The sequence below is a fragment of the Canis aureus genome, chromosome 27, assembly GCF_053574225.1.
Source record: "Canis aureus isolate CA01 chromosome 27, VMU_Caureus_v.1.0, whole genome shotgun sequence".
NCBI lineage: Eukaryota > Metazoa > Chordata > Mammalia > Carnivora > Canidae > Canis > Canis aureus.
The window spans coordinates 3349232-3364047 of record NC_135637.1 but is presented as its reverse complement, the minus strand read 5'-3'; the positions used below and the strand labels follow the sequence as shown (position 1 = coordinate 3364047).

The 14816-nt window shown below is 39.1% G+C and overlaps 1 protein-coding gene across 10 annotated transcripts in view; it reads left to right on the top strand.

Moving 5' to 3' along the window:
• The window catches only part of ZNF268 (zinc finger protein 268), a 39394-nt gene extending 25235 nt beyond the window's left edge, over nt 1–14159 (top strand). For 8 of the 10 annotated variants that reach the window (XM_077875036.1, XM_077875035.1, XM_077875031.1 and 5 more), the window contains 4 exons: nt 2868–2994; nt 3279–3374; nt 8035–10704; nt 11973–14159. In XM_077875036.1, the coding sequence (XP_077731162.1) occupies nt 2868–2994; nt 3279–3374; nt 8035–10466 (2655 nt within the window). In that variant the 3' untranslated portion in view covers nt 10467–10704; nt 11973–14159. Of the gene's footprint in view, nt 1–2867; nt 3020–3278; nt 3375–8034 lie in introns of those variants that run through there. The other 2 variants (XM_077875040.1, XM_077875030.1) reach the window with 2 other exon arrangements.
• Nucleotides 14160–14816: the final 657 nt, after the last annotated feature.

The following is a 14816-nucleotide window of genomic DNA, read 5'->3' as shown; positions in this document are numbered from 1 at the left end:
GCTCAGTTCCCAGCATAGACCCAACCCAGGGCTTGATCTCACATCCCTGAGATCATGACCTAACCCAAAATTAAGAGTCAGACACTTAACTGAGCCACCTAGGTTCCCTGATCTTTATCTTTTAAGATCTACTGGGATGTAATTTGTGGGTTAACACAGTCTTTCCTGTTCTATGTCCCCTGTGCACTTGAAAAGTATACATATGCTCTTGTTGGGTAGACTATTTTGACTACATCTGTTAGATCTTTGCTTTAAGTATTTTGTTTTCTTATCTTCTGTCTGGTTGTTCTATCCATTATGAAAAGCAGGATATTGAAGTTTCCAATTATCATTATAAAACTTTCACCCTTCAATTCTGTTTTCACTTCATATAATTTGATGATCTGTTATTATATGTATAAATATAGTTTTTATATTGTCTTGCAGTATTGAACCTTTAATAGTATATAATATCCCTTTTGGTCTCTTATTAGAAACCTTTTTTGATTTGAAGACTGTTGTATTTGATACTGGTATTACCCTCTCTGCTCTCTTTTGGATACTATTTGCATTGAATATCTTTCACTTTCAATCTGTTTTTATCTTTCGATATAAAGTGAGTCTCTTTTAGACAGCTTATAGTTGGGTCATGGTTCTTTTTTTTTTTTTTCCAGGATTTTATTAATTCATTCACGAGAGACAGGCAGAAGGAGAAGCAGGCTCCTTGAGGGGACCCTGATGTGGGACTTGATCCTGGGACTCTAGGATCATGCCCTGAGCCAAAGGCAGATGCTCAACCGCTGAGTCACACAGGCATCCCTTGGTGTGGGTTTCTTTGACTTCATCTTTGTTCAATTCTCTGAGCTTCTGGGATGTTTATATTCATGACTTTTATGAAATTTGGTTGTGTTATTTCTTTTTTATCTTAGCCATTCTAATGAGTCTGTGATGGTGTGTCATTATTAACTTGCAATTCTTCAATGACATATGATGTTGAACATCTTTCATATGCTTATTTGCTATCTGTATATCTTCCTATTCAGATCATTTGTCCAACAAACTGGCCACTACTTAGAGCTTTTGTCTTTTCTTTCCACTTAAGCTTCAACCTCTTCTCTCACAGTGGCTGCTCCTGTGGTACCCTTTTACAGATTCAGCCTGACACTTCCAAGTGGTATTGCTAGCTTCCAGCTTTGTGCCCTTATTATACTCTGTTTATCTTAGCTTCTCCCTTTAAGAAAAAAATGTATTTATTCATGAGAGACACAGAGACAGAGAGAGGTAGAGACACAGGGAGAGAGAGAAGCAGACTCCATGCAGGGAGCCCAATGTGGAACTCAATCCTGGGACTCCAGGATCATGCCCAGGGTCAAAGGCCCTGGATCAACACCAAACTGTTGAGCCACCCAGGGATCCCCCTATCTTAGCTTCTTTAACCTCCTGCTACATTTGCATCTTTTAAACTTTGCTTTCTTCTGCAATGCTAAGTGCTTCTCTCAGGCAGGAGTATATTTCATCCTGGTTTATTATCACCTGTACTTTTTGAATACCTGACACCTGGAGCTAAGGAAGTGTTGTAGAAGGAGGATGACTAACCATTCCTGTTTGCCTGTAGCTGTCCTGCCTTAATACTGAAGGTCCCATGTATAGGGAAATCCCCTAGTCTTGGGTACATTGGGACAGTTGGTTACCCTGTGCAGATGTTTCCTCGGATAGCTTAAACATTCAAAGATGTATCTTTAATGAGTAGCATTGCTGTTTCCGTCTTTGTCCCCTTGTTGTATGTTCTTTTGTCTTAGCTTCTTTGACTTCCAGTTGCATGTTGCATGTGCTGTGGCAACACAATCAGGGTCCTGAGGATAAGGGGATGAGGAAAATAAAAGAAAAGTAAAGAGATGGAGACAGGAGGGACACAGTGGATGATGTCCAAGCAGTGCCAGCTTTATTCAAGGTTTTACAACATTTTATAGCATGAGCAAAACAAAGCTAAGAAGGTATCTATTTTTAGCATGTTTGTGAAACCCTCCAAAATTCCCCTTTCTCAGCATGCAAGACAGACTCACGGGTGCCAGAAGACCTTGGTAAATAGATAAGCTTGTTGCTCCAGATGTGCATACTTCAAAGGAATATTAGATATGGTAAACAGACCAGCAAGGACAGCACAGACCCTTATTTACATTTATGACCACGCCAGCATAAGTTGTATCTATTGTGTTATGTGGGCAATCACGTACAAGCGAGCCCTGAGAACCATTGCTCAAGCCGTTTCTCAAGCGTCAACCAACTATTCACCCTTTAGGCTCCTGAGCCTTTTGAGTGAATGAGGGACGCAAGTCCGGGCCTGGTTTGCTTCAGTCACTCCAGCTAGTTCATGGTCGCCCACAGTTGCATTCACACATGTTTAACTTTGTATTCCTTTGCAGTGGTGAGCACTTCTTGTGGACAGGATTGTGTTTCATTCAAGTTCTTTTTTCAAGGATGTATTTTATTTATTTGAGAGAGAGAGAAAGAGAAGAAGAGCGAGAATATTCAAACAGACTCCCCACTGAGCCCAGAGCCAGACACGGGGCTTGATCCCAAAACTCCAAGATGATGATCCCAAAACTCCAACCTGTGCCAAAATCAAGACTTGGACACTTAGTTGACTGGGCCACCCAGATGGCCTTCATTCAAGTTTATATCACCTGTACCGCACTGAGTATCTGGCACCTGATGTTCTCCTATGTTGAGTGAAAGGCTGACTGATTTAATACACATTGATGGAATGTTTTCAATATATTTTTGCTTTTCTCACAAGTAGAATATAAACAGTGGACATCCTAGGCATCTTGTTGTTTACCAGAAACTCACTAAAGACTTTGAGATTGAATAAGAATATGCTCTTTCAGGGACCGTTGTCATTCGTGGATGTGTTTGTGGACTTCACCTGGGAAGAATGGCGGCTACTGGACCCAGCTCAGAAGCACCTATACAGGAGTGTGATGTTGGAGAACTACAGCCACCTGGTGTCCCTGGGTAGGAGCTCCCTCCAATAAATGGGGTGTGTGTAATCTCCAGGCTTCCCATTGGTTGCTGAAAGCTGGGTGGCTTTTGCAAAGTTCTTAGTGATTTTGGACTTATATTTAAAAGCCAGATTTTCTTAGTCTCCCTTTGGCATTAGAAATGCTAGTTTGAATGGACTACACTTTGCCATGGGGCAAAAGGACAACTTTATCATGCTGCCTCTAAACTGACTCTTTCCCCTTCTTCAGGGTTTGAGGCAGTTTTGGTCCAGGTTGTCTGTGATTTTCCATTCACAGGGTATCAAGATGCCAAACCTGATATCATCTTCAAGTTGGAACAAGGAGAAGAACTGTGGATGATGCAGACCCAAATCCCAAGTCAAGGCCAACCAGGTGGGTGATGAGGATATTTAGATCTTTTCCTCCTTATTCAGAATTGATGTGAATTCTCACATGACATACACCTCATGTTTGTACTTTTTGTCTCATTCATAACCAGTCTGTTTTAGTTCATTTCTTTCTCTCAGCATTCTCCGTTTCCTTCATGCTTTCCCAGGAGATTAGATTCATTTTGTTATTCAGTTAAACAGGCTTTTTCTCTTTATCTCTTAATATGATGTTCATTCCCCCTTCTACTTTCTTTTTTTTTTAATTATATTTTTAAATCTCTTACACTTAGAGTTAATCATAATCATCATAATCATCTCCTCCTGTAGAAGGAGGCTTCTACAGCCTCCTTCCTTCCTGATATCTATTAGGAGAAGTCATTACTGTTCCTTCTAAGCACATTCTGGCACCTGTGGATATTATTCTCTATTAAGTCCTCCCCTCCCCTTTCCTCATGTGACACCATATTGAACCCACTCACACACTGTATGACTAAGTGCTTTTAGCACTTTAGCATAAAGCTTTACTTTTTTTACTTTTTAGCTTTTAGCACAAAGCTTTACTGACTTTTCTTGTTCTTCCCTCTGAGTCCAAAGGGACTTTTCATACCCTCTACTTTTCTTATATATTGTAACGTTTAAAAGACATCTGTTCTGAAGATTTAAGCTGTGTTTCCCTTTTGGTAATTGACACTCCATCCCTCCTCAGCCTTTGGTACAGAGTTTGATTGGTCTTTTGAGCATCTTTCCTGTGTGTGCCACTCCTTTGTTTCATTTTCAGTAACTGGAACTGTTTATTGCATTGCTCCATAGCTACATCATACTTTCTTCTTGGCATTCTGTTTATTCATTCTTCTCTGCTTCTAGCTCTTTCTCCTGGCCCTGGGAAGTCAGCTTAAATCTCCTTCATATGCAGTTCTCTTCACTAATGTTGCTGAAATCTGTTAATAGAAGTTTTTTAAGTAAAGCCCCCATTTTCCCAGTCCCTACCACAAATAAAATCAAGATCTTTCTTGATTGTTCTGTTTATTCCCCAAATGTGCTTGTCTTTTGTATTAGTTCATCTTGATGTTACTGTCAGATACATTTCCCTAATGTGTTCCATCTGTCACGGGCATGATAGAATGAATTTCATTAGTCTTTAGGATTGTATCAACTATAATTTCTGATTAATCCTAAATCAATATACAAAACAGAAGTTATTTATTACCACACATCACCGAAAGTCCTGACGAGGGGCAGTTGTAGGGTTGACTAAACCATCAATTCAGCAAATCACCAAAGGTGCCTCTCCACATGGCCATTCCAAGTCTGTCAACATTTCCCTCAGGTTCACTCCCTCATAGTCATCAGATGGCTTCTACAGTTCCAGCCAATACCTGCAGATACACCACTGGCCAGTAGAACAAGAAAACTGCTTTTTCCACGTGATTCATTTTATCAGGTGGTAGAGCCTATTGCAGAAAGTCTCAGCTTAGTGGGCTAGGTTTTCATCACATCATCATGCTTACTGGGCTAGGTTTTCATCACCTACCCCTGTCTGAGTAAGACTCTGTCAAGGGAAGTAGGGCCACCACTGTTGTCTCAGATGATGCTTTACTTTCTGGGGTAGAGGTAGCAGTGGAGATTGGTCCCCATTTCCCTGACTGAGGCACATGGCCTTAAGGATGGGCTTGGGGAAAAAAATATCAGTTTTCTGCCAGCCAGGAAAAAGGAAGAAGGATTGTTTGGTTGGCAGCACTGTCTACCTTCCTCCACCTCTTTGGCTAGGCAGCTTCTAGTCATCCTCTTCTAATCCATCCATCTTCAAAAATGTTCCACCATCCCTGCTTTTCTTCTTGTCCTGTATTAATGAAGTCTTGGATCCTCATTCTCAGTGGTAGTTCTTTATGGTCTGGTAACCTGCAGTTAAAGATAAGTTATTCACACCCAACCAGCCAGACAAGTACAGAGTGGTGGAGAGAAGTGCAGGGCAGGTACAACAGGAATCCCCATTCTGAAGAGCAGCCACAGTGAGTGCCACATAGAAGTCACTGGTTTGCAGTGCATTGAAGCCCTGGCTGGGCAGGTTGTGCTGGGACTTCCTGCTGTGGCAGTGGCCTAATGAGCCCTTGGTTCCACTTTCTGAGCATGATTATGATTCCCTTTTCCATTGTCTTTGTGGCTACACCCAAGATGGTTGTTTGGGAGAATGCTGTTCTGTAGCTTCAGAAATCTGAATTCTGTCCATGCAAGTGGAGTTTCCAGCTATTACTTTTGAACCACAGTAATCATCTTCAATCATGTTTAAGTAATATTTAAGCTTAGGAAATTCCGTCTTCTATTCATTGGCTTTGGTATTGTTTTGATTTCTGGAATTCTTTGAAATTTCCCTTGAGACCAACCATAGTATCACTTCCTGCCATTATTGTTCCAAAGAGAATGCTTAACAGAAAATGTATTATGTTTCTTGGGAACTCCAATGAAGGAAGTCAGAACTGTGGCTAACCAGGGGAACTGAGGATGGGTTATGATCATAGCTACAGCAGGGTTACAGGGTAGAGAGTATTAAGACAGATTTAGTTTCTATGAACTCTGAAAGTCTACAGGGTTAAGACTGTTAGCCAAACACATGAGCAAATCTGATTCCTGGACAAAGATTCATTAGTCACTGGCCTGTTTTCTTCTTGATAGGAACTTTTCTGAGTTTAGAACCATGGAATAGCCAGTAATACTCTCTCCCAAGCCATCGTGATAGAACCTTCACTTCTCAGTGCAAGGAGGAGGTAATGCCCCCACTTGGGAATTGATGCTTGAGAAAATACAATATGGAGACTATTTACAAAATGAAGAGGGATCAGATTTAAGAGGTAGGGAACCCTGGAATGACATATTAAGGTCCTCTGATCTGCTGTCTCCAAGCCTGACTTGCTGCCATGTTCTCTTAATGCTCTTTTCTCTTTGTGGCCTTGGTCAGCATATTACTTTAGGACATCTAGATCAGGTCCATCCATTCTCTACCAGTCAGCCTCCAGATACTTGTCATTGTGCCTGAGGACTGAATCCTAGGCCTTGTTCCCTCTCCACTTTGTATTTTTGGCTATTGGGTTTTGTTGTCAGCAGCATTTAGTTCACCCTGCCTCCTCTCAGTGTTATATTCCCCCTGGTAAAATCACTTTCATCCCTTTTAGGTCTTTTCATGGTATTTGCTTCCTTATTTCTAAATAACCAGCTTATTCTAGTGCTGATTTTCCCCCAGTGGTGATGATTCAGTATAACAGCATGATGATTCAATTCTCTTTCATGCCCCTTCTCTCATACTTTCAACGATATATGCACTGTCTCTTCTTATAAAGTTAGTTCGTTCGGGTTAGATCAGTCTCTGGTTTTTACATCTTTATGACTATGTAATTTCTAGTCACAGGTGAATCAAGCAAATATGCAATGGCTAATTTTTGTTCATAAATCATTTTATTCGGGGATCCTTGGTTGGCTCAGCAGTTTAGTTCCTGCCTTTGGCCCAGGGCATGATCCTGGAGTCCTGGGATCTAGTCCCACATCAGGTTCCCTGCATGGAGCCTGCTTCTCCCCCTGCCCGTGTCTCTCTGCCTCTCTCTCTATCTGTGTGTGTGTCTCTCATGAATGAATGAGTAAAATCTTAAAAAAAAAAAAAAAAAAAAATCATTTTTTTTCTTTTGAGTTGTTTGCCTGCCCAGTTTTCTCTGTTCTTATCATTAGTATGTATTTATCATTAACCCCAGACTTTTCTTCACATATTTAAGTATTCCTGTGCTTCATTCAGCCATGTTAGTCATTCTGTCTCTTCCTGATTATGCCACTCCCTTGTCCTTGGATGTGCTCTAGTGTGACCCTAGTTTACCTCATACCCTGGCTGTATTACAGTGTTTTATCCTGGAGTCTCCTTTCAGATTTTATTTTCCATATTTATTTTGTGTCATCTTTTTTCTTGGTTTGTTTTGTTGAAGCACCTCTTCAAGTTACTTCCTATGAAAGAGTGCACGAAGTATAACATTTAAGACCTGTGTCTCTGAAAATGTGTATACTTCTGAGTGTTCTTTTTTATCATCTAATGATGCTAATGTGAAATCAGATGCCATTCTGACTTCAGATTCATTATAAAAAACAATTTTACTGTTTTCTCTGGAAGAGAAACTACCTGCTGCTTATCCTCAGTGTTCTGAAACATCACATTGACTTTTCTTGTGACTTTATTTTCATGTATTTGGGCATGCAGTAGAACTTTCTTCCCAAGAGGACTGTAATTTGCAGTGTTTTCTGAGTTTCTTCTGAGTTGAGCACAGTGTTTAGCATGTAATAGGTATTTGACAATTATTTGTTGAAAAAATACAATGCTGAGATCTCTTCCAACTGCTTTATATTTTTCTTATTTTTATTTGTGCCTGTTTTGTTTTCTTTACCCCTTATGCAGCATTTTAAAACTTAAACCATCTCTATTCATTTTTAGTTTTCTATGCCAGTCTTCATTTTTAGTTTTGTTTCTTCTCTCTTGCCAGGAGTTTCGGTACATTTATACTTGAGATTTTATTTATATTAAGAGCTAATGTATGAAACTAAAAATATACCCTCTCTTGACAGTATTTTTAAGGTAATTTTATGCTATGCCAGGATCATGTTATTATTTTTAATGTAACTATTTTCATTGATAGGAAAAGCCTGGGAAATTGATGATCATGTGGAATGGCATCAGGAAAATCAAGATAAGCTGGAAAATATGGCAAAAGGCTACGAATGTACATTTGGGAAACCATGTCTTCTTAGTACAAATTATGTTTCTTCAGGAGAAAAGCTTCATAAGTATGTCACACCTGGAACGAGATTTAAATATAATACAGATTTCAGTAGTGATTATGCTGGAAAGAATCCTAATGAGTTTTATGCACATAGGGAATCATTCCACCATCCTGAACACGAGCAAACTGTTATTGGAATAAAATACTGTGAAAGTAATGAATGTGGAAAAACCATCAACAAGAAGTCACAACTCATATGCCAGCAGATGTGTATAGGAGGAAAACCTTTTGAATGCAGTTTTTGTGGGAAGACCTTCAGCAGTAAGTCGTACCTTGCAATGCATCAGCAAATTCATCTAGAAGAGAAACCTTACAAATGTAAGGGATGTGGGAAAGACTTCAGCAGTAAGTCCTACCTCACTGTCCATCAGAGGACTCACACAGGAGAGAAATTCCATCAATGTAGTGAATGTGGGAAATCCTTCAGCTTCCATTCACAACTTGTCATACATCAGAGAATCCACACAGGTGAGAATCCCTATGAATGCTGCAAATGCGGAAAAGTATTCAGTAGGAAAGACCAGCTTGTTTCACACCAGAGAACTCATTCAGGACAGAAACCTTATGGTTGTAATGAATGTGGTAAGGATTTTGGTTTGAAGTCACAGCTTGTTATACATCAAAGAATTCATACAGGAGAGAAACCCTTTGAATGTAGTGAATGTCAGAAAGCCTTTAATACAAAGTCAAACCTTATGGTACATCAGAGAACCCATACAGGGGAGAAGCCCTATGGTTGTAGTGAATGTGGAAAAGCCTTCACTTTCAAGTCACAGCTCATTGTACATCAGGGGGTTCACACAGGAGTAAAGCCCTATGGGTGCATTCAGTGTGGGAAAGCCTTCAGTTTGAAGTCTCAGCTTATTGTGCATCAGAGAAGTCACACAGGAATGAAACCTTACGTATGCAGTGAATGTAGCAAAGCCTTCAGGAGCAAGTCATACCTCGTTATACATATGAGAACTCACACAGGAGAGAAACTCCATGAATGCAGTGACTGTGGGAAAGCTTTCAGTTTCAATTCACAACTCCTTATACATCAGAGGATTCACACAGGAGAGAGTCCCTATGAATGCCATGAATGTGGGAAAGCCTTCAGTCGGAAATACCAGCTCATTTCACACCAGAGAACCCATGCTGGGGAAAAGCCCTATGAATGCAGTGACTGCGGGAAAACTTTTGGTTTGAAATCACAGCTCATTATACATCAGAGAACTCATACAGGAGAAAAACCCTTTGAATGCAATGACTGTAGCAAAGCCTTTAATACAAAGTCAAACCTTATTGTACATCAGAGGACTCATACAGGGGAGAAGCCCTATGGTTGTAGTGAATGTGGAAAAGCCTTTACTTTTAAGTCACAGCTCATCGTACATCAGGGAGCACACACTGGGGTAAAACCCTATGGATGTAATCAATGTGGAAAAGCCTTTAGTTTGAAGTCACAGCTCATTGTGCATCAGAGAAGTCACACTGGAGTGAAACCCTATGGATGCAGTGAATGTGGAAAAGCCTTCAGGAGCAAGTCTTACCTCATCATACATATGAGAACTCACACAGGAGAGAAACCACATGAATGCAATGAATGCGGGAAATCCTTCAGTTTCAATTCACAACTCATTGTACATCAGAGAATTCACACAGGAGAAAATCCCTATGAATGCAGTGAATGTGGAAAAGCCTTTAATAGGAAAGATCAGCTCATTTCCCATCAGAGAACTCATGCAGGGGAAAAACCTTATGGATGTAGTGACTGTGGCAAAGCATTTAGTAGTAAATCCTATCTCATTATACACATGAGAACTCATTCAGGAGAGAAACCATATGAATGCAACAAATGTGGGAAGGCCTTCATTTGGAAGTCACTACTCATTGTACATGAGCGAATTCATGCAGGGGAGAGCCCTTATAAATGTAGTCAGTGTGAGAAATCCTTCAGTGGAAAATTACAGCTCATTGTACATCAAAGAATGCACACAAGAGAGAAACCCTATGAATGCAGTGAATGTGAGAAAGCCTTCATTAGGAAATCTCAGCTCATTGTACATCAGAGAACTCATTCAGGGGAGAAACCTTATGGATGCAACGAATGTGGAAAAACCTTCTCTCAGAAATCAATCCTCAGTGCACATCAGAGGACTCACACAGGAGAGAAACCCTGTAAATGCACTGAATGTGGAAAAGCCTTCTGTTGGAAGTCACAGCTCATTATGCATCAGAGAACTCATGCAGATGAAAAGCATGTTGAGTTAAATATAAGAAACTTTCTTCCCAAAGTCAATTCATAGGAAATACCCGAAGATTCATATAGAAGAGAAACTCTATAAATGAAATCATCTCATTGTACAGCAGAAAACTAATATTGAATGGAAACCTATGGATGTACAGCATGTGCAGGGGCACCCATAGAAAGCTGCTTTTTACTCATAAAAGAAACCCCAGTAAATGCACACAGGAATGTTATGAATTCAGTGAATCTTGTGAAAGTTTTCAGCAGCAAGCCATACCTTTTAAAAGTTTGTACAGGTGAGGAGCTGTATCAATGAACCAAATGTTTGAAAGTTATTTTTTTTTTTTACTGTGATAAAATTTGCAAAGATGAAGTTTCATAAAGCGAATGAATATAGAACACATTCCTTTGAAATTCTTATTAAATAGTAGGATTTTTTTTAAAACAGGATTGTAATGAGAGAAAATGGAAAGCCAACAAATGGCAGAATTATCAAAATCACACACACTTTAGGTATCAGAAGCTCATACCTTGGAGAAATCATACTCTAAATGAGGGAAATTCTTTTTTTTTTTAATAAAATAATTTTTATTGGTGTTCAATTTACCAACATACAGAATAACACCCAGTGCTCATCCCGTCAAGTGTCCCCCTCATTGCCTGTCACCCATTCACCCCCACCCCCCGCCCTCCTCCCCTTCCAGCACCCCCAGTTCATTTCCCAGAGTTAGGAGTCTTTATGTTCTCTCTCCCTTTCTGATATTTCCCACACATTTCTTCTCCCTTCCCCTATATTCCCTTTCACTATTATTTATATTCCCCAAATGAATGAGAACATACACTGTCCTTCTCCGATTGACTGACTTCACTCAGCATAATACCCTCCAGTTCCATCCACTTTGAAGCAAATGGTGGGTATTTGTCGTTTCTAATGGCTGAATAATATTCCATTGTATACATAAACCACATCTTCTTTATCCATTCATCTTTCTATGGACACTGAGGCTCCTTCCACAGTTTGGCTATTGTGGACATTGCTGCTATAAACATCGGGGTGCAGGTGTCCCGGCGTTTCATTGCATCTGAATCTTTGGGGTAAATCCCCAACAGTGCAATTGCTGGGTCGTAGGTCAGGTCTATTTTTAACTCTTTGAGGAAGCTCCACACAGTTTTCCAGAGTGGCTACACCAGTTCACATTCCCACCAACAGCGTAAGAGGGTTCCCTTTTCCCCGCATCCTCTCCAACATTTGTTGTTTCCTGCCTTGTTAATTTTTAAATGAGGGAAATTCTTCATCTAGGAAAGACAAACTTCCATTTAAAAATTAGTAATATATGAATGAAGATCTATGAATATATCAGATGGGGTAACAAAACCCTCAGTAGAAAGGTTCACTGTTATTTTGATTGATTTGGAAAATAATTTCCTTTACAAATTATTATGGGGGACATTGTGTTCCAGATGTTCCATATTGTTGGGAAAGGGTTGGGGAAAACACTCTACTGTAATTGATAGGTATGTTCAAAATGAAAAGTTGGTATTTTTCTTTTTTTTTTTTTTACAGTGTAAATAAATGTAATCAGGATAACGAGAAATATATCTTAAGATCTACAGGAATATTCAGATGTTGTCTTCCTTTGTACTATGTGAGTTTTGTGTAGTTTCGCATTTTACTTGTGAATGTCACTTGAGAGGTAAGTTAGATACATGCCATCGTCCAGGGACTTGTGCTTTGTGTAGCAACATTGTTTTTAACAAATACAACTTGTTACTAGAATAATATTTATTAAAATTAAATTTCAATACCACGATCCCTTTCTGCTATTTCGTGCCCTTTGTAAGTGGGCATGGCAACTGTCTCTTTAGGTATATACATCTGCATAGTGCATGCAGGAATCTGTTCTGCCCTCACCAGTTTGAACATCTTGATTTTCACTAAGATAATCTCTCACAGTGTATGAGGTCATGATGGGATCATCATTCAAGGTGCCCTGCCAAGGACCTGGCATGATCATCAAACTAGGCTGAGATATTTATTCCAGACTTCAAATTTCTACTGGACTCCCTAAGTACCAAAAAGCAAACTCACCTTTTGTTTGCTGGTAACATTTCCTGTAATTATTAATTAGTTCCTTCCATGTAGACTACCTAGGATAGCTTTAGCTATTGCCACTTTAAAGTTCTAGTTCGCTTGTCTTTTTCTTTGAATTATCTGGTATGTGTTTAAGGGATAGATTTCAGTGATGCTGCTGAAAGAAAACATACCTCATTTTATCGTGCTTTCCAAGTAATGCTTTTTTTTTTCTTTCCAATCTGAAGGCTTGTGACAACCTTGCATTGAGCAAATTTGCTTACTTTTGTTTGTGTCACATTTTAGTAATTCTGGCAATATTTCATAGTTTTTTCATTACTTATGTTGAACTGTGGTCATTGATTATGATTTTCTGAGAGCTCAGCATGTTTTAGCAATATTTTTAATTAAGGTGTGTACCCTGCTTTTTTTTTTTTTAGACATAATGCTTTTATACATGTACTAGACTACAGTGTAGTGTAAACATGACTTTTATATACATTGAGAAACCGAAAAAATTTCATTTGACTTGGTTTATTGCCACATTTGCTTCATTGTGGTGGTCTGGAATGAACCTGTAATATTTCCAAGGTAATACCTGAATGTACAGCTGCAGAGGCAGGGTGGTAAGAAGTCATTCTGCCTATAGCTTTCCTACAAAGTTAGTTTTCCTCACCAGTTTGCTTACGTGAAAGAACATTTACCTGGAAAGAGTTGGGACCATGGCATTCAGGATGTTGTCAGAGGAATGTGACTATTCCAAACTGCAGGCATTTCTGAAACATCCTGCACTTCCTTTGTATTTCACAAGGGAATCCCATCTTTTACTCAAAGAAATGGTTCTTTGTAGGAGGTATTTAATGATTTCTGAATGTTTGGTCCGTACTTTGTTCAGCTCAATATACAAGATCCTACCAGCGGTTCGCCCCAGGGTAGTTTACAGAAGGGAAGAGAAAACTTGCAGAGAGAAGAAATGCCAGGTATTTGCTAAAATATATACCCTAAATCTGGAAAATATGAATGTTTTTATCATGCATGTTCTGAGAAGATTCACACATAATAAGGAGTGAACAGCTAAGAAGAAGTTTATATTCAGTTTACTACTGCCCAGTGTCAATTAGATTTTAAAGGTTTCTGTATTGTGTGATGCAAACCCACATGCAACCTTGCCCAGGAGAAGCCAGAAATGTTGACATAATGATGATAGAAGTCAAGTTCTGTGTGAAAGGCTAATGCTAACAATCTTAAGTGAAAATTTGGAGTGCTTGGCTGGCTCAGTCTGTGGAGGGTGCAACTCTTGATCTTAAGGTTGTGAGTTCAAGCTCCACGTTGGGTGTAGAGATTGCCTTAAAGAATAAAGTCTTTTAAAAAAAAGAAAAGAAAATTAACCAGATAAATGAAATGTAACAGAATGACTCGATCTATAATTAGTAAACAAAAAGTAAAAAATTGAATGTCTGGCTTGAAGATCTGTTCTTTCTAAACCCATCCAAGCCTCAAAGCAGGAAGAAGCTCCAGAGACTTTCTGTAGTAGCTGATAATTCTTGGGAAAATTCAAGGATCAATAATCCAGCACTTTATAATTTCCCCCAAGAATTGACACGTGAGGGATAAATGACTTGGAATTCGTATTTGTGAACATAGTTTGAAATATAGTAAATGTAATTGTAGCAAAATGAATCTAATGATGTGGCAGTTTTTTTTTTTTTTTAATGGCATGACAATCTTAAATGCTGCAGACTACTAGTTCTATCTCCAGTGACCTTTCATTACCAACAGAATCACTGTACTTCTCATAATGACAGTGCCCAGCCCAAGAGCCACATTTCCCCATTGTCTTTGTAGGAAAGTATGATATTGCTACTAAATTCTGAGTAATGAGATAGAGATTGCTGACAGTGTCTAAGGGAAGGTTGACAGAAGTCAGCTGTGGGGATGTCTGGTAATGAAGGGGCTGTTATACCATCCCTACACCACCAAGGGGAAATGAACTGTCTTATTTAAGCCACCTTTTCTTTTTTGGTAGGAAGAGTTTGCTCTCATATGCAGCAGAATGTGACCCTATAAAAATATATTATGTTTGGGAAATTTAGTATTGGAAAATCTTTTCATAAAATTAACCACACTACCAGATAAAAGACCATATGTGTGTAGATAACACATATGATGGAATTTAATACTCTTAGAATTTTTAAATACTATTCAATTGGAATGGAAATAAAGTGCTTTAACTTTGCAAGGAGTATGTTCCAAAAACTGACAAACGTCACACTTATTGGGATATATATATACATATCTTTATATTGAGAAAATTACAAGGATGCTCATCACATTTAT